The sequence below is a fragment of the Danio rerio genome, chromosome 7 (genome assembly GCF_049306965.1).
Source record: "Danio rerio strain Tuebingen ecotype United States chromosome 7, GRCz12tu, whole genome shotgun sequence".
NCBI lineage: Eukaryota > Metazoa > Chordata > Actinopteri > Cypriniformes > Danionidae > Danio > Danio rerio.
In genome coordinates this window covers 29,102,626-29,121,571 of record NC_133182.1, presented here as the reverse complement: position 1 = coordinate 29,121,571, position 18,946 = coordinate 29,102,626, and the positions used below count along the sequence as shown (strand labels likewise).

Genomic DNA, 18,946 nt, shown 5'->3' with positions numbered 1-18,946 from the left:
AACCTTTACATTTGAGTCGACAATGCCCCCTTGCGGCAGCTGTGCACAATGAATAAACACGAGATAAGTTTTGAATGCAGATGTTTATTTTAGTAATGGTTGCTGCACAAAACAGTTGATTAAAAACATGGGAGAAAATATGAAAATAAACCCCCTTTTTAACATGAATATGGTCTTTCCTAAAATATAAACCTATAACAACAAACTTGTCAAAACCAAGAAATGTGTTTTGTTGTGTCAAATCCGAGAAATAATTTTTTGTATAAAAAATAGCTCTGAATTCACCCTTATAACTAAACATACCATCATTATTTCAAAAGAAAAAAAAAACATGAAACCATAACAAATAACAGTGATTCAAATCTAGAAGAGCAAACAAGCATGCAAAGTTTACACTGCAACTATAAAAACCACAATAAAAGCACTTTTAAAAACATAAAAGCCCTTTTAAACATTCCATAAAACGATCAAATCCAATTCCCACACCAGTTATCTCTCCTATGGTTTCACCTGTGAACAACAGAAAAAAAAAACATCAGACTTGAGATTTAAGCCAAATCAGCTTTTACCCACACCCCATGCACTGATCATGCAAGACGAGACACCAAACTGTAGTTAAAGCTATAAAGCAGAATTCAGTAGTTAGGTAAAACTAGGTGATGGGGGAAAGTTACTTTTGAAGATGCTCTACAACATTGAGTTACTCCCCCAAAAAGTAACTAGAGGAACTACTTAGTTACTTTTTATGGTAAGTAATGGGTTACATGTCATAACTTGCAGGATTTATTTTCATTGAAAAAACACAAAAAAATAATAATAATGTAGGATAATCTTATCTTCTGAGAACTTCCTGACCCTTAAGCTACAGTTTATGCCATATATACAGATTAATAAAAAGTGTGAAAGCAATGCGCTTCCCATTTTTTGTACGTTGTCTTAATAGTGAAGTAAAATCCCTGTCCACTGAGACGATCCTCTTTCTCCATTCTTTGATCTGTTCAAAATAAAGAAAATACTTCCACTGCAGAAATGTAAAGCTCTGCCATCTTGATTCCTGTCTGTTTCTACATTTTCTGATTGAGTACGGTATTCAATGTGACTACATTCATTATAGTTCAGCTGTTTATTTTTTATAAGCTAATTACTTAAACTAAAAGTAACTCTCATTACATTTTGAAAAAATAACTCAATAAATATTACTTCATTTTTAAAAGCAATTCCTTACTTAGTACTAACAAAAGTAATATTATTATGTAACTCGCTTGTAATGCGTTACCCTCAACACTGGGTGACTTAATGATATAAATTTATATGACTCAACCATCAACCATCCAACATTAAAGGAGATTTAAAAGAGCAAAAATTACATTATATATATATACATCAAACATAATAGTGATTTCATTTGAGTGAGTCATTTTGACAAAATCTTTCATTCGTCTCTTTTAGAGATATTGAAGTAAACACTGATAATAGGGGTTAGAAATGAAAGAACAGGTGACATTAAGCATCTGTGGCAAAAAAAAACAAAAAAAAAACTGAAAACAGACACGAGAATAAAAAAATAAAATAAAATCTATATCCTTAATTAAATCAGAGAAGCAGGCTGCAATTTATTTCAGTGTTACATCGAAACACAAAGATAAAATTAGACTAAAAAGGAAAAAAATAATGCAAATGACTGAAAAGTCACATTAAAATACCAAGTGTTCACATTTTTGCCTGACCTCTGAAAGCACAGCATGAAAGAAATTGTACAACTGATAATGAATTTTGTAGTGCAACGTTCAGATTAGAAATGATTTATTTAAGTCTTTTTAAATGTAGCTTCTGTGAACTAAAAGTGCCTCCTACCATCTAAATCGCAGAGTGTTTGTTAGGAAAAAGGTGTCTTTGATGTTGAATGTAAACATTCTTTAAAAGTGTCATTTTAACTAGAGACTTTACAGTAAATAAATAAAAATACTGTGGCAAAGCGGATAGTTTCAAGAGCCGTTGCTATCATCTATTTTCAAAACAGAGCTGATTTAATAGCAGTTGCACTTTTAAAGTCCTCCTCCTGACCTCAAAGCTGTTGAAAGTGTTACTCGTTTTGTAAGCACAATTAAAAAGAAAGATCTTCGCCAGAAAAAAAACCTATGAAGGCACAATATTGCGCAGACTGTATATATGAATATATGAGTTACCTGCCGGTTGAGTGATTATTTCAGACTGCCACCCATCTTCTGTAAGCTCTGCTGAAGTCCTCCTTTCAGAAGTGTGTAATCTGGTTTTTCGGTGTACTGCAGGGCCATGACGTTGCACAGGTATTCCTGCAATGCACCTAAATTGCACAAAAACACATTATATACACACGCCTTCACTAAAATAATACGTCTAATATGAGCATAGAAATGTGCAAGCTCACTTGAAGCTTTCTTCTGTTTGTAGCAGTAAGTCAAAAGTCCAGGGACGTCAGACATGTACCTGTAGACAGGCAGACGACATGTTAAACATTAAGGAATGTAACTAGTTTTATATTAATGAAAATAATACAATCATTAGCCATTCTTTATGGTAAAGGTATGTGGTGCATTAAAGTGGCAAAACTGAACTGTACACTCATCAGACGTACAGAAATTTTAAATTTCTTTCAATAAATTAAAATGATTCAAACAAAACTCAACAAAATCAGCTGTCCAATTTTCAGAGTAGCAGCTAGTTTCAATTAAACAATAAATAATTTTTAATTTCAATCTCACAATTATAAAGGCAACAACTTTTATATACATGTTTGATCAAAATGCACATAAAATTGTGAATAAGGCTCATCAGAGACTTTTTAATTTTTTTACTTTTTTATTGAGGAACTCAACTCATTTAATGTTGAGAGAGTTATTCTTAAGACCTTTTATAATTAGTTTGTTAGAAGTATTTTGGCCTTTTGCTTTATTGGCTGATTTTTCTCACCGTCTAAAAAAAAAAACAAGAATCATCTTCAATGAATTGTTCATTTGTGCTCCAAAATTTTAGGGGTTCCCCTGCGAAGTATTGCATCCGATTATGAACAGCAGGTGATATGGGTGACACATAAAATATTAGGAGATAGCACACAACCCTTAAACAAATATTTTGAGTGGATGACCCTTGGGTGACAATAAGATGTTCAACAAATCATTAGAAATTTACTTTTGTGCCTGAAGCAATTCGGTTACGTAATAAATGTAGTTAATCGATGAAATATTATTGTTTTATTATCATTTAATCATTTTTATTACTTATTTTTTATGTTAATAACAATTTTTCCTTCTTCAGTTTTTGTTTGTGTACTTGATGTTAAGTGTTGGTGTTTATTGTGTTATGCGAGTCATTTTTGTTATATGTGAAGCATCACCATGTCAGAATGAATTGCCCCAAGGAGAATAATAAAGCTTTAAACTAAACTAATACATTTTTTATTTTAAAAAAGTACAGATAATAATAATGCTTTATAATATCAATGTTTTAATGTTATTTATAATAACTTTTATTTAAAAGGCAATGCTCTTATAGGTGAGATTTTGTTCATGCCATTAGTTCAGTTGTGCTTCCACAAAATATTTTGAAATTAACAATAATTATTTTAAGATATCACTCTAAACATTTAAAAAAAAAAAAACTTAGAACATAAATGTCATTTATTTAACAGTAAATAAACATGTCTACTTTTGGTCTTAAAATAAATAAATACCTATACATACTGTAGATAGACAGACAGACACACCGACAGACAGATGAAGCTCATCAAGAGAATGCCAAAAGTGTGCAAAGCAGTAATCAAAGCAAAAGGTGGCTACTTTGAAGAACCTAGAATATGCCGTATTTTCAGTTGTTTCACGCTTTTTTGTTATGTAAATAATTTTACAAGTGTTAATTTATAGTTTTGATGCCTTCAGTGTGAATCTACAATTTTCATAATCATGAAAATAAAGAAAACTCTTTAAATGAGAAGGTGTGTCCAATCTTTTTGCCTGTATTGTAGATAGATAGATATAAATAAAGTTCCCACGTAACAGTTCAAAAGCCAGTTTTACAAATATCTGTATTAACAACTAGTCTGACCAAGTACAGTAGCAGTAAGAATGTAATCAGACTTTAGACAAATATGACCAAAAAATGACTAGGATTTAAGACTATATAATAATGAAGTTAGTTTATCATTATAAAAGAGGTTGGATGAAATAAGCTTATATTTCTGGACTAATTTATTGCATCCGATTATGAACAGCAGGTGATATGGGTGGCATATAAAATATTAGGAGATAGCACACAACCCTTAAACAAATATTTTGAGTGGATGACCCTTGGGTGACAATAAGATGTTCCACAAATCATTAGAAATTTACTTTTGTGCCTGAAGCAATTCGGTTACGTAATAAATGTAGTTAATCGATGGAATATTATTGTTTTATTATCATTTAAAAAATTTTATTATTTATTTTTTATGTTAATAACAATTTTTTCTTCAGTTTTTGTTTGTGTACTTGAGTGTTGGTGTTTATTGTGTTATGCGAGTCATTTTTGTTATATGTGAAGCATCACCATGTCAGAATGAATTGCCTCAAGGAGAATAATAAAGCTTTAAACTAAACTAAACTAATACATTTTTTATTTTAAAAAAAGTACAGATAATAATAATAATAATGATTTATTATATCAATGTTTTAATGTTATTTATAATAACTTTTATTTAAAAGGCAATGCTCTTATAGGTGAGATTTTGTTCATGCCATTTGTTCAGTTGTGTTTCCACAAAATATTTTGAAATAAACAATAATTATTTTGAGATATCACTCTAAACATTTAAAAAAAAAAACTTAGAACATAAATGTCATTTATTTAACAGTAAATAAACATGTCTACTTTTGGTCTTAAAATAAATAAATACCTATGCATACTGTAGATAGACAGACAGACACACCGACAGACAGATGAACCTCATCAAGAGAATGCCAAAAGTGTGCAAAGCAGTAATCAAAGCAAAAGGTGGCTACTTTGAAGAACCTAGAATATGCCGTATTTTCAGTTGTTTCACGCTTTTTTGTTATGTAAATAATTTTACAAGTGTTAATTTATAGTTTTGATGCCTTCAGTGTGAATCTACAATTTTCATAATCATGAAAATAAAGAAAACTCTTTAAATGAGAAGGTGTGTCCAAACTTTTTGCCTGTATTGTCGATAGATAGATATAAATAAAGTTTCCACGTAACAGTTCAAAAGCCAGTTTTACAAATATCTGTATTAACAACTAGTCTGACCAAGTACAGTAGCAGTAAGAATGTAATCAGACTTTAGCCAAATATGACCAAAAATGACTAGGATTTAAGACTATATAATAATGAAGTTAGTTTATCATTATAAAAGAGGTTGGATGAAATAAGCTTATATTTTTGGACTAATTTAACTTATTTTTGGACACGCATAACCTAATATAGTTCTGTTTTGTCTTGTTTATTAGTTTCCATTGCGTGATTTTTACAAGTTACAAAGTCAAAGACCAGTCCAAGCCATTTCTGCTAACAGCCGCTCTTGACTACAACCCTAATCAAGATGTTTGAGTATTTTTTGCTGACCTCTCCTTCTCTGCAGCAACAGAAGAGCTATTGTGCGAGAGGTGACTCCAGGGTAATGATCCTGTCATCCAGCACAGCATACAGTAACCCAGAGACTGCAGGTCACTACGTCGAGAGGGACCTGCCAGAACACACACATACACTTACTGTATATCACACGTCCATTTTTATTATATAGATAAAGCAAATGATGTGATGGATAACAGGCACTCACCAGCCCCCTTGTGAGAATCCAGACTGATGAAGCTGATGTTACCCTGATGAGCAGTGCGGCTTCCCTGTCGATACTCCACATGCTTCCCACCAGGACAAAACCTGAAGGCATGACCAAAGCCAGACAAGAACACCTGCAAACACAAACAAACATCTCAATACTCTGAATAATGTATACGTGGGGCTGTGGTGGAAATTTATTTTAATTATCTTATATGCCACTACAGGGGTAAAGTTGGGTTTATACAGTCAAGTGCAAAATTATTCATACCCCTGGCAAATTTGCACTTGAAACAAAACATTTTTGTTCAAATGTAAATAAAAGTTGAGAAATATATTTTCAAAAATTATCCCTATTGTACATAATCTTACTATTTTTTTTGGGAGAAGCTTCTGTCAAAAGAAACTTGCTGGTTTATTAGAAAGAGAGAGACATTTATTTATTTATTTAAAAATCTACAAAACTACATTTTATAAATATCACTTTTTTATAATTATAAAAATATTCTAACAAATAAAGGTCATCAACAGCAATAAATAATACACAAGATAAAATATAATAATAATAATAATAATAATAATAATAATAATAATAATAATAATAAAATATAAGATAAAAATCTAAAATAACTGAAGAAAGATTGATGTTTTAAAGAGCCCATATTATGGGTTTTTGAAAATTCCCCTCCATGTAGTGTGTAACACAGCTCTAAGTGAAGCGAAGTATCCAGCTAAGGCTTAAATCTGTAAGAATACAGTGTTTAAAACGGTTGATTCATCTATAAAAGAGTCGACTCATAGTGCTTCAAACGAGTCGCCTTGATACCGACTCATTAGGTGTTTCGCCATGACGTACGAACGAAACCAAGTTATTCACGTGCACGCGCAAACCCGGGAGATTTCAAACCTGAGGCCCCGCCCTCTGACGCAGAAACCCAGACACACACACACACCCACAAACACACGCACACCCACAAACACACGCACACAAACATGCCGGTCGATTGAAGTCACACTGCAGATGGATATATTGAGTCTCTACCCAAAGATGAAACCTCAGCATTATAACCAAGCAGTTGGAAACTTCTGGAAGCTACATGCTACAAAGAATACTTCATCTGAGTTTGTTAAAGGAAGGATCAGTAAAGAGTAACTGATGGACGTCAGGATGGGTTTCTTCCATTTCTCAAGTGTAAGTACGTGCGGTTAAAGTTGTTGCCTCGTTTACTCTTGCTTGCAAATGTATTTAGTTGTGATTTGTTACTTGTAACCGCGTGTACTGTATCAGGTTAACTGGATATTTTATCTTATCGCGTGCAAAGTCACGTTAAAAACGCGACGCGTGCTGTTTGTTTATGGAGCTCCGTGCTAGAGTTCTGCTCCCGCGATTTATTCGGAAATTTATTCCCGCGCCGCAGAAATCTGGCGCGGGGACAGCCGCGGGAATAAATTTCCGAATAAATCGTGGGAGCGGTCGGTAACGGGTTTAATTTGGGACGGGAGCGGGCTGTCTAGCAATATCACGGATATTGCTATGCGAATTAGAAAGAGAGAGTCTGCGTGGTGCTTGTGTGTGTGTTAGTGCGCGCACGCGCGCGTATGAGAGAGAGAGAGAGAGAGAGAGAGAGAGAGAGAGAGAGAGAGAGAGAGAGAGAGAGAGAGAGAGAGAGAGAGAGAGAGAGAGAGAGAGAGAGAGAGAGAGAGAGAGAGCGAGCGAACGAACGAACGACAGCTTGGCTGTCTGGACTGTATACTGGGTGATTTTTGGTTGTGTTCTCCGCTCTAGCGGGACCGGGCGCGGCGGGCAGAAAACGGAGCGGGTTCTCAGGCTAAAACCTGGCGGGTGCGGGCGGAAGCGGGAGCGTTGTCATCCGGAGGTGTGTGTGTGTTTTTGTGTGTGTGTGGTATGGCCAGTACACGACTGTCTCCTTCGTTCGGTTATCCGTGGCACTATCCACTCGCCATAGTGTGGCAGCTAAAATCCACGTCTGCACTATCGAGCGTGTATGAACTGTGATTACTTTTTAAATTGCTGATTAGCTATTGGCCATTTCCCTCTCTGACTGAAGGCAGTCGACCAATCGCGACAGACTGTCATCGGTCCAATCAGCGCAGATTGAATCACTGGACGATTCATACAGGAGTCGCTGGGATAATTAGGTAAAAATAAATGCAGATTATAAGACCATGAAAGTGTTTTTTGACCTTGCATGCATATTAGACTGTTGTTGGAGACCCTTACAACCAGGATATGACCCTATTTCATGTATAATATGGGCTCTTTAAAATATTTTCTTTAAAGTCTCTCCAGATAAGAATGGTTGTCTGATAACATTAAAAATAGGGCACTCCACAAGAATGTTTTGCCGGTTAAATAAAAGTGACTGAGTCAGAATTTGCCAGGGGTATGAATAATTTCAGGCTTGACTGTATATTCGCACATTTGGTCTTTCACCTTCCTAATATCATTTCAAATAAACATTGTTTGCAAATTCTGAATAGAGAAATCACATTAGCAGCCAATGACTATTAAAGTACAACATTGTTCACAGTCAATTAAATAGTGCTGATGCTTTTTTAAAGTCATACTTGCATGTGATTTCAAACCAAATATTGATAAACAATATAGGGACCAACCGTTGCATTTTAGACAAATACAGCTGTAAAAGCACATAGGACTCACATTACGCATTCATATGGGATGTTATTATTGAACACAATGTATTTGAAATTTAATTATAGTTTTAAAGAATATGTACAAATAATTTTTTTCTGATTGAAATAGCTAATTTGGAGATGGTTTCTCACATAACCGATGATGTCACAAACTTTTATAGACCTAAGCCTGTTTTATAATGCAGAGTTACAGTTTCAAATATAACGTATGTTGTGCTCATAAGAGTATGTTCTGATAATCTCCATTAGCCTTTTAAAGTTCTGCTTAATTATTTCATTGAATTTGAAAGTCTGAACGTGCAAATATAAACCCAGCCTTACCCCAATTAATGACATAAAACATCACTGACCTCTGTGTGACTGCTGGACTTGATGTAAATATTTCCTGCATGGATGTCAGCATGGGCATATTCCTTCTCATGGATAAATTCAAGTGAATCCAGCTACAAAACATGCAGAAATTAATTCTATGACTTATCAGCAATTGGTGGCACATTTAAATTATTTTCCATTCATTTTCTTTTAAACGGTAATGGCATACAAAATGTACCCGCAATTCTAGTATGATTCTAGTATTTTTTTTTTTTTAAAGAGAGAATGTCTATGGACATAGAAACAAGTGTGAGGGTAAAGCCATTAATTGGGATACTTACTAGTCTCAGTGCAAGCTGGAGAACATTTTTCTCGGATAGAGAACCGGTTCCTTCATCTAACTCGGTTTGTAGAGGTTGTCCCATGCAAGGAAAAACTAAAAACCTGCAGACAGTTGTATGTAGAGTTACAAACAAACTCTACAGTGGGGAAAACAAATTCACTTTTCTTTATATGTGCAAGATATACACAAAAACTAATAAAGTGTCAGTCTGTGCTAAGACCACCATAAAAAAGTAAACAAGGTGTTGTTGTCTGTGAATAATATATATATATATATATATATATATATATATATATATATATATATATATATATATATATATATATATATATATATATATATATATATATATATATATTGGCTTATTAACATTTTACACTGTCAGTTTACTTTATTATCTATGTGTCAAAATTTAATGTTAGGCATTATTTTTATTTGAAGCATTTTCCAGGCTTCTCCTGCTTTCATGTAAAGCAAATTCAGACTTTTTTAAGGACCATTCATTTTGAATCAAGCTATTTTGTAATTCATACCCCAGCATATGTAGCAGCATGAAAGTCCTTGCCATGCTCAACATTTTACTTACACTTAGTTTTTAGATTAAAAATGTCAGAGTAATTTTTACAAATTTACCATTTAAAAAAAAACATGTTGTCCAAAGAACTTTATTAAAATGGTTCATAAACTGTCCATTATTTGTCCGTGTTTTTTAACAAAAGTCAAATTAAAGATTTTTTTTAATATCTGTTTTAAACCATGGAGTACAACTGTTAAAATAAAACCATAAACAACTTCAATTTAAGCAGTTTCAAGGGCCTCTGTGTAATTTAAGTACTCTTCAGGCCTTGAATCCATTTGTCTGAAATTCAAGTACTTTAAAGAAGTGAGGGAACCCTGATTTACTTTTTATGTAGTGAAATCTGTGATTATAAACATTTGGGGTCAGTAAAACCTTATAAAATGCTTTTGAAAGAAAACTTTTCTTCAAATAACAGAATTTTTACAAAACAAAGCTCTTTGTCTTGTTGTTAAAAATATCTGAACTGTCATATTTTTATCAAATTAATGCATCTGGGGAGTGAAATAAGGTTAATTTCTTTTAAACAAATACTGACCGCAATTAACTGTTTGAACAGTTGTGCAGGTTTCTGATCAGAAAAATACAAATCCACATACCTATACGTTTCATGAAGACCAAAGCCTACACAGGATGGAATCCCAAGGAAGTCCAATTTGTGCAATTTCCCCCATTTCTCCACTATTGATACAGAAAAAAAAACTGTGATCACAAGCACAGATGCACTAAACTGGTCTATCATAGATTTTTATTAAGTTCTAATGGCTGACCTGCATCAGGTTTGGCTGCTCTTAGATGGAAGTTCTGCTCATTAAACAAATGTCCTTCTTTAGCACCCTATAGAAAAGATCCCAAAGCCATGAGGCCCTTTACTCACAGACACAAGTGCACACTGATAGACTATATTGTGAACACTCACCAGTCTCAACATGTACTTGCATTCATCAGATTCTGCGTGCTGATTTGCTTGGCACACTGGATAAAGTAAAACAAACATGATTTAATAGCAACATGTATTGTATTGCTATATCAAGGAACTAATACAAAATAAGAAAATGAGATTTGGGATGTGTAGATGACAGCATTCATCTTAATAATGGAGAAAGCATGATTTGATAGTCAAATATCTTACCTCCATATGTCACATCTAATTCAGTTTTCCACAGAAGTTCGATCAGCTTCCATTTTTTGCCTGACTGGTCACAAACCACCGTCCCCTCCAGAACAGGGTCAACACTGCTCACCCGCTTCTTACTTTTGCATTTAGCTTAAAAACAACAACATTCTGCCATTTAATACAAAGCACCACAAAAAATTCGATACAAATCACTTTTAAACTATATAAATATATATATATATATATATATATATAAATATATATATATATATATATATATATATATATATATATATATATATATATATATATAAAACTATATAAATATATATATATATATATATATATATATATATATATATATATATATATATATATATATATATATATATATATATATATATATATATATATATACATACAGTTGAAGTCAGAAATATTAGTCCCCTGTTTATTTTTTCCCCAATTTCTGTTTAACAGAGAGATTTTTTCAACAAATTTCTAAACACAATAGTTTAAATAACTAATTTCTAATAACTGATATATTTGATCTTTGTCATGATGACAGTAAATAATATTTGACTAGATATTTTTTCAGGACACTTCTCTACAGCTTAAAGTGACATTTAAATGCTTAACTTGGTTAATTAGGTGTACTAGGCAGGATAATGTAATAAGGCAAGTTATAAAAAATATATAGCTAAATATAGTTAAAAGTATATAGCTTAAACGTGGAAATAATTTTGACTAATAAGTGGGGCTAATAAGTTATTAAAAATTTAACACTGCTTTTTATTCTAGCTGAAATAAAACAAATAAGACTTTCTCCAGAAGAAAAAATATTATCAGACATACTGTGAAAATTTCATTGCTCTGTTAAACATTATTTAGGAAATATTTTAAAAAGAAACAAAAAATAAATACATAAATAAATAAATAAATAAAATCAAAGGGGGGTAATAATTCTGACTTCAACTGTGTGTGTGTGTGTGTGTGTGTGTGTGTGTATATGTATATACATACACACACACACACACACACACACACACACACACACACACACACACACACACACACACACACATATATATATATATATATATATATATATATATATATATATATATATATATATATATATATATATATATATGTGTTTTTTACAAAGATATGAGCAGTATTTGAGAAATAAAAAAGTACACTTATTAATTTTATTTGAGGAAATTGTAAAAAAAAAATAACGCATAGTGAGATTAGTAGTAGTGAGATAGCATCCTCATTATAAATGTATATATAGAGAGATATATAAATAGATATATGGAGCAGTTAATCCTCTGTGCAGTCTCTTACATGGGCTTTGAATAGCTGGAGATGTTTTCTTTGCCTCCTCGTCTTTAATCAGGGGAGAAGCCTTATACTTTTGAAGTGACATTGAAGACATCTTATCTGAAATAATGAATGAATACAACTTGTAATATTGTGTTTAAATGAGCACATTTGTTATAATGTGCTCGTATATGCTATTTGATTTATGACCCAAGATGAAAAATCTGCTTTAATCATCAAAGCTATCTAAAATATCAACTTAAAAATATATGCTTAAAATATCAACTCTTGTCTCCATCCACTGTATATCACCTGGAGTTTGAAGTGTAGACAAATTAGTTTGCTTTATCTCATCTTGTTCTTTAATCTGAGGGGACGCCTTTCCTTTTCGAGGAGGTGTAAAAGATGTCTTATCTGAAATAATAATAATAATAATAATTCAATATAATAACAGAGTTGATTAGCATTTAGCAACTTCTTTAAGTGAATGTGATCATTTTAAAAAGTAATGTTGGCTCTAATAAAATGGTATTTTATAAGTAATTGACTAGTGTTTTAGTAAAGCATCTCTACCTGGAGTTTGGCTTAAAATTGATTGGGTTTTCTTTGCCACTTCTTCCTCCTCTTTAACCAGCTGAGATGACTTTCTCTTTCGAGAAGACGGAACCGGCTTCTGTTCTGAAATAAAGCAGTTGACAAACACACATATTATTTCTGTCTCTCCTATAGGGACACAGAACAACTTCAGAGTCAGTCTCTCTCTACAATATGAACAGATAACAACCTCAGACTCACCTGTATATTCTGTGTTTGTGTTACTCAAGGTCTTTCGCCGAGTTGTACGTAAAGGTGGGCGACTCAGTGCAGATGGAGAGGAGTCCCCAGCACAATCCACTACAAAACAATGTGAATTAATGTGCTGCCATTACTCATTACAAAAGCAGGAACTGAGGACTGAAGCACAGTCAGGTCACATCAACAAATATTTGCATCAATTAAGTGTGCATCACTGTAATGCTTGGAATCGGAGTTTTTTATGCTGACTTTTTTTTTTTTTTTTGGAAACAGTGATGAGTCTTTTTCAGGACTCTTCAACAAAAGTTAAAATGAACCTCATGAAACTGAAAATAAATATTTCATCACAGTATTGAGCTCTTTATTCACACCTTCGATCAACTTAATGTGCCCTTGCTAAACAGAAATAACCTTTTACTTTATTTCAAATCATTTTTATTCATTTTCATCCGCTTTTCCGGAGCCTCAGACTGCCCTCTTCCCAGACACTTCCTCTAGCTCCTCCGGGGGGATCCCGAGACGTTCCCAGGCAAGCCAAGAGACATAGTCCCTCCATTGTGTACTGGGTCTTCCCCAAGGCTTCCTCCTCGTGAGACATGCCTTGAACACCTCCCTAGGTAGGCGTCGAGGAGGCATAGGAAACAGATGCCTGAGCCACCTCAGCTGACTTCTCTCGATGTGGAGAAACAGTGGCTCTACTTCGAGCTTTTCCCAGGTGACAAGAGCTCCAAAGCTCTATGAGGGTGCGCCCTGCCACGCTGCAAAGGAAACTCATTTTGGCTGCTTGTATCTGAGATCTTGTCTTTTGGTCATAACCCAAAGCTCATGACCATAGGTGAGAGTATGAACCTAGATTCACCAGTAAACTGAGAGCTTTGCCTTTCAGCTCAGCTTCACCTTTACAACAACAAACCAGTACATCGACCGCATTAGTGCTGCACCGATGCACCTGTTAATCTCACGTTCCATCCTTCCCTCACTCCAAAACAAAACCCTAATATACTTGAACTCCTCCACCTGGGGTAAGGACTTTCCTCCAACTTGGAGATGGCAAACCACCTACTTCCAATGGAGCACCATGGCCATATTAATTACGAACAGAATTGGTGACAAAGGGCAACCCTGCCAGAGTCCAACATCCACTTAAAACAAGTCTGAATTGTTGCAGGCAACAACAAAAAATGTACTGAGCAAAGTTTTAAATGGTTGGGTTTTTAAACCCTTCAGCCCACTGCACAAAACAAATACTTTATAAAGATGTAATTAAACAGTAATACCAAAAAAATACAGAACAAATAAGACACACTTCGTTATTCAATATCTCCTTTACAACTCAATTCTAACACGGCTGTCTGGTTAGGTGTTCAACTGAATGTAAAGTCTAGATGCTCTCCACAATCCGCGCATGGACGAGTAACGCGTTTTATTATAATCTGAATTTGAAGGATGAAACCAGTAAACATGTAGCCCATATTAAGGTGTTTAACGTAGCGTTAAGCCTATGTTATCTTTGACTTGCTGTGTAATGATCAAATATTGGATCTGTAGTCTGTATTTACCCTCCATTGCGCTCACAGAAGAAATCACAGCGTTTATATGTGATTCTTGTTGCGGTGAAGGTTCATCTTCATCTGTTGGGTTTTCTGGCAACTTTTCCCCACATGAGGGACAGAATCTGAACCCAGCCTGTAACTTTGAGCCACACTGTGGACAGAAATTCAGCATTTTGAGGCTCCGATAGACGCGGTGCTTGGAAATGTCCCTTTAGCAAAATACGCTGTGCAGTCAGGGACAGAAAGGAAAGCTCTTCCGACGATGTGCTGATTGAAAAATTAGATATGCATTGACATCTCAAATTGCTGTGCCCAGTGTTGTGGTTGAAACTGACGGAAATCACGTGATTCACTACACTAAAAACTTTTTACGGCAAGCGATGAGGGCCATAATATGCATAATATACGCGTACACTTTTTTTTACTCCTCCTTCTCTTCTTTTAAACCTGTTTGAGTTTCTTCTGCTGAACAGAAAAGAAGATAATATAACCATAAATTAAATAAACAAACTAAGAAATTACTTGTAAGTCTTCAGTGCCAACTCGGAAATCACTGTAATATGCTGGTTTTATTATTATAAATCACACAAATTAACTTTCCATGTCTCTGATTTATCAGGGGTCCCCACAGTGGAATGTACCTACAATAACTCTGACTTTAACCCAGTGCTAGGGGGAAACCCATACACGCTTTTATTCACACACAATCTCAAACACTACAACCAATTTGGTCTATTCATATCACCTGTTGTCCTTAGATTGTGGGGAGAGCACCTGAAGGAAACCTACACAAACATGGGAAGAACATGCAGGACTCCTGGAGGGATTTACAGGAAATCTGAAGCATTAGTGTACAGTTTTTAATAGGACTCTTTTTTATAGGAATCCTAATAAACTACCAAACTAGTACACGTATGTATACTACTAATCCTGTTGGACTGCTGAAGAGATCTATTGTAGTAGAATCAGAACCAGAATTAGCTTTATTGCCAAGTATGTTTACACATACGAGGAATTTGTAAAAATTCAAAAAAGGACAAAAAACTACGGTGACACATTGCTGCCACACACATATTTACATATTTACATACATAAAAAGTATGTGTGTGGCAGCAATGCGTCACTGTAAAAAACAGATAATAAATATATTTTAAAAATAGAAGCTATCAGTGAATGCAAATATACAAATTGACAAATGTATGTGCAGGTATATTACTATATACAAAGTTATATGCTCAGCTGTTATGTGCAAATTGACATGTAAAGTATGTTGTTAAATAAGTGTATATGTGTGTAAAAAGTGTATAGCAAGTAGTGATGTTTGTTAATTATTATCATCGAGTGTTTATGAGATGGATTGCCTGAGGGAAGAAAGTGGGAAGTTTCTTGGTCGGGATGTTCTGGTGCCCAGTGCCAGAAAACACCTTCTTAAAGAAATGTATGGGTCTCAAATTTTAATTCCAACCAATCAGTAAATTAATAAATTAATCAGACGTATAATGTTTATTATTAATCATTTATTAATCAAAACAGCTTAAAGTGACACAAAACTGAGACAAGTGAGAAGAAAATGATACACTGAACAGAACATGGACAGAACATTCTGCAGAAACCAAATACTCCAGACTCTGAAAAAAATATTAAACTTATAATAATACAAAAGTATAAATTTGGTATAAGTGTAAGCATGTTAATTGTTTTTCTCACCTCTTCCCTGAGTTTTACAACATATCAGTGTCCTTATGTTGCCTGAGAAATATAGATATACAGAACATATGTAAAAAAATTTAAATTAAATATACTGTAATTATATAAGAACAAATAAAAATAATCATCTTGCAGATTAGCTAATATGTAAAACTAAATATGCAAATAATCACATTTAAAATACAAAAGAAATAAAACTTGAATGTCCAACCTGTTGAGTTTATGTTCATCATTCATTTTTTTTCTCGTAAAGCAGCACGAAGAAACTTTCGAGAAGTTGTTGGAAAACTCTTTAGAATGGTGTCTGAAAGAGAAATATCAGTTTCACCTTCTACCACAAAACCACTGGTACAGTTAAGAAAAAAATAAAAAATAAATACATTGTACAGGACAATAACTGATTTTTGTTTTTATGTAAAAAATTATTAGTGTTTTAAGTAAAGATCATGTTTTATGAATATATTTATTCAATTTGCTACCTTATAAATGACAAAATGTATTTTTAATAGTAAGATGCATTGCTAAGAATTATGATATGGAGCATTTCAAAGACAATTTTCTTAATATTTCATGTATACTTTTAAATTCTCATATTCCAGATGTTCATATAGTTGTTTATATGCCAAATATTGTCCTATCCCAACAAACCATACATCAATGGAGAGCTTATTTATTCAGTTTGATAAATGAATGCAAGACTTATAAATTGCAATTGGTTTTGTGGTCAATGGGTCTGAACAATATATCGTTTGAGAATTGATATGGCAATGTGTGTATCCGCAATAGTCACACTGCACGATTTAAATGTGCTCTAAATTTATTAAAGATTAAAAAATACAGATATTATTAATTTAAAATACTTTTTACATCAATGACAATGTTATTATATGTTTGATTGTTCAATTTCTATACCTAAATTTTGCTAGACGCTCCATAAAGCACTGTTGATTGAACATTTATCTTTGCTCGGCTGTATTTGTATATGCTTGTAATTTATTATGAGTTATGCAAAAACACTTGATAGAAACAGACTTGATCATGAAATATTTCCAAATATAGCTATTGGATTCATCTGATGAAAGTATATTTATGTCAAAATATACAGTTATAGTCAGAATTATTAGATCCCCCGTTTATTTTTCCCCCCAATCTCTTTAACGAAGTAAAGATTTTTTCCACACATTTCTAATCATAATAGTTTTAAAAACTCATTTCTAACAACTGATTTAATTTATCTTTGCCATGATGACAGTAAATGATGTTTGACTAGATATTTTTCAAGCCACTTCTATACAGCTTAAAGTGACATTTAAAGGCTTAATTAGGTTTATTAGTTTAACTAGGCAGGTTGGGGTAATTAGGCAAGTTATTGTATAATGATGGTTTGTTCTGTAGATTATTGAAAATATATATTTAGCTTAAAGGGGCTAATAATTTTGTCCTTAAAATAGTTTAAAAAAAATGTAAAACTTTTTTTTCTGGGCCTTTAAGCTGCCGATTCTCTGCTCTAAAGGCCATTATTTCTTCTCTAAGATCGTGTAATGTGTCATTTTCCTCTAATCTTTTAAGCAGCAGCATGTCATTTTGTGCCTTTTCAACCTGAGTTAACAGACAAAACTGAAGTCACAGAACAGCAAAAACACACACGTTGTCAAAACGTTAGATTTGACCTTTTTAAATCTCTTCTGGACGTGATCTGGACTTTAAGATGGGCTGTTTTCTGGACTAACATTTTTGTTTTTTTATTGCTCTCTTTCAGCCAGCTTGCTCTCCTCTTTAGTTCTCTCTGACTCCATCTGATTTAGAAAGTTTAGTAGTTTTTCCTTGTTTTCTGTGTAGGAAGGGTTTATTACTTCAAATAAATAGTTCAATAAATAAATATTTAAATATTCATGCATTCATTATTAATCTCCCCATTAAACTTGAAAATAAGAACAGGGGAGCTTTTATCTTCATACTTGACCTCAACAACATCCTACTCAGATTGAAGAATGTTATCTCTCTTCACAATGTCCAGAGAAGTGTCCATTTCTGTCCCTTTATCTAATGCCCAAATATTGTCTGTAATACCAAAAATACATAAAAAATGAATAACCAAAAGTGTTTTGATAATGGCTAACGGAAATCGCGTTTTATGGCAAGCAAGGAGGCCCAGAATTCACCGGACGCGCATCTTTTCCTTTCACTTAAGGGGATACTTCACTCAGAAATGAAAAGTTCTGACATCATTTTTAGGTAAGCTATCACTTTCACCCTTTTGCATCTTTATGGATCATTTTTCAGTCTTTTTAATCTATTATGTGATTATTTTGGCTGTTAATGCAAACAGCATTTAACATTTCACCCTTATTACATTTTACAAAATCTATTTTCTTATAAATTAGGCATGACTTACAAGGACTTCCATTTTGTTAGTAAAACATCAAAGAATTCACGTTTTTTTAAAGTTTGTTTTATTTAAGCTTTTGAGCACTGCAGGCCAAATAATTACAAATGATGTAATTATAATACTAAACTAAGCACAAAAACAATATTTATGCAGTAAAATCATTAATCAAGAGCGTATTAAACAAAATCTGTTCAGCTTTAATTATATGGGAATTTAACTAACTGTAAAGAGCTAAATCAATTAATTAATTCATTTAGGTAGTTATCTGTTTGTGACATTGTCCCCTCTATGGACCTATGTGTAACTTTTTTTAAATGAACAAACAATGGTAACGGCTGATGAAAAC

General features: G+C 33.2%; 1 protein-coding gene and 1 long non-coding RNA gene across 2 annotated transcripts; both read right to left on the bottom strand.

Moving 5' to 3' along the window:
- Positions 1–64: 64 nt before the first annotated feature.
- vrk3 (VRK serine/threonine kinase 3) lies at positions 65–14,845 on the bottom strand. Its single transcript, NM_001013568.3, has 16 exons — positions 14,511–14,845; positions 12,952–13,050; positions 12,730–12,834; positions 12,469–12,570; positions 12,181–12,276; positions 10,846–10,980; positions 10,633–10,688; positions 10,484–10,550; positions 10,313–10,394; positions 9,135–9,237; positions 8,832–8,924; positions 5,807–5,939; positions 5,593–5,713; positions 2,408–2,466; positions 2,187–2,323; positions 65–510 (listed from the first exon to the last, which is right to left on the bottom strand). Exons 1-15 carry the CDS (start codon positions 14,674–14,676, stop codon positions 2,202–2,204), a joined length of 1,539 nt encoding a protein of 512 aa, NP_001013586.2. The 5' UTR covers positions 14,677–14,845; the 3' UTR covers positions 65–510; positions 2,187–2,201.
- A 1,157-nt stretch (positions 14,846–16,002) lies between these two features.
- LOC141375376 (uncharacterized) lies at positions 16,003–18,385 on the bottom strand. The gene is made up of 4 exons (XR_012383321.1): positions 18,175–18,385; positions 16,423–16,515; positions 16,212–16,253; positions 16,003–16,132 (listed from the first exon to the last, which is right to left on the bottom strand). It is a non-coding gene; the product is annotated as an uncharacterized lncRNA (long non-coding RNA).
- Positions 18,386–18,946: the final 561 nt, after the last annotated feature.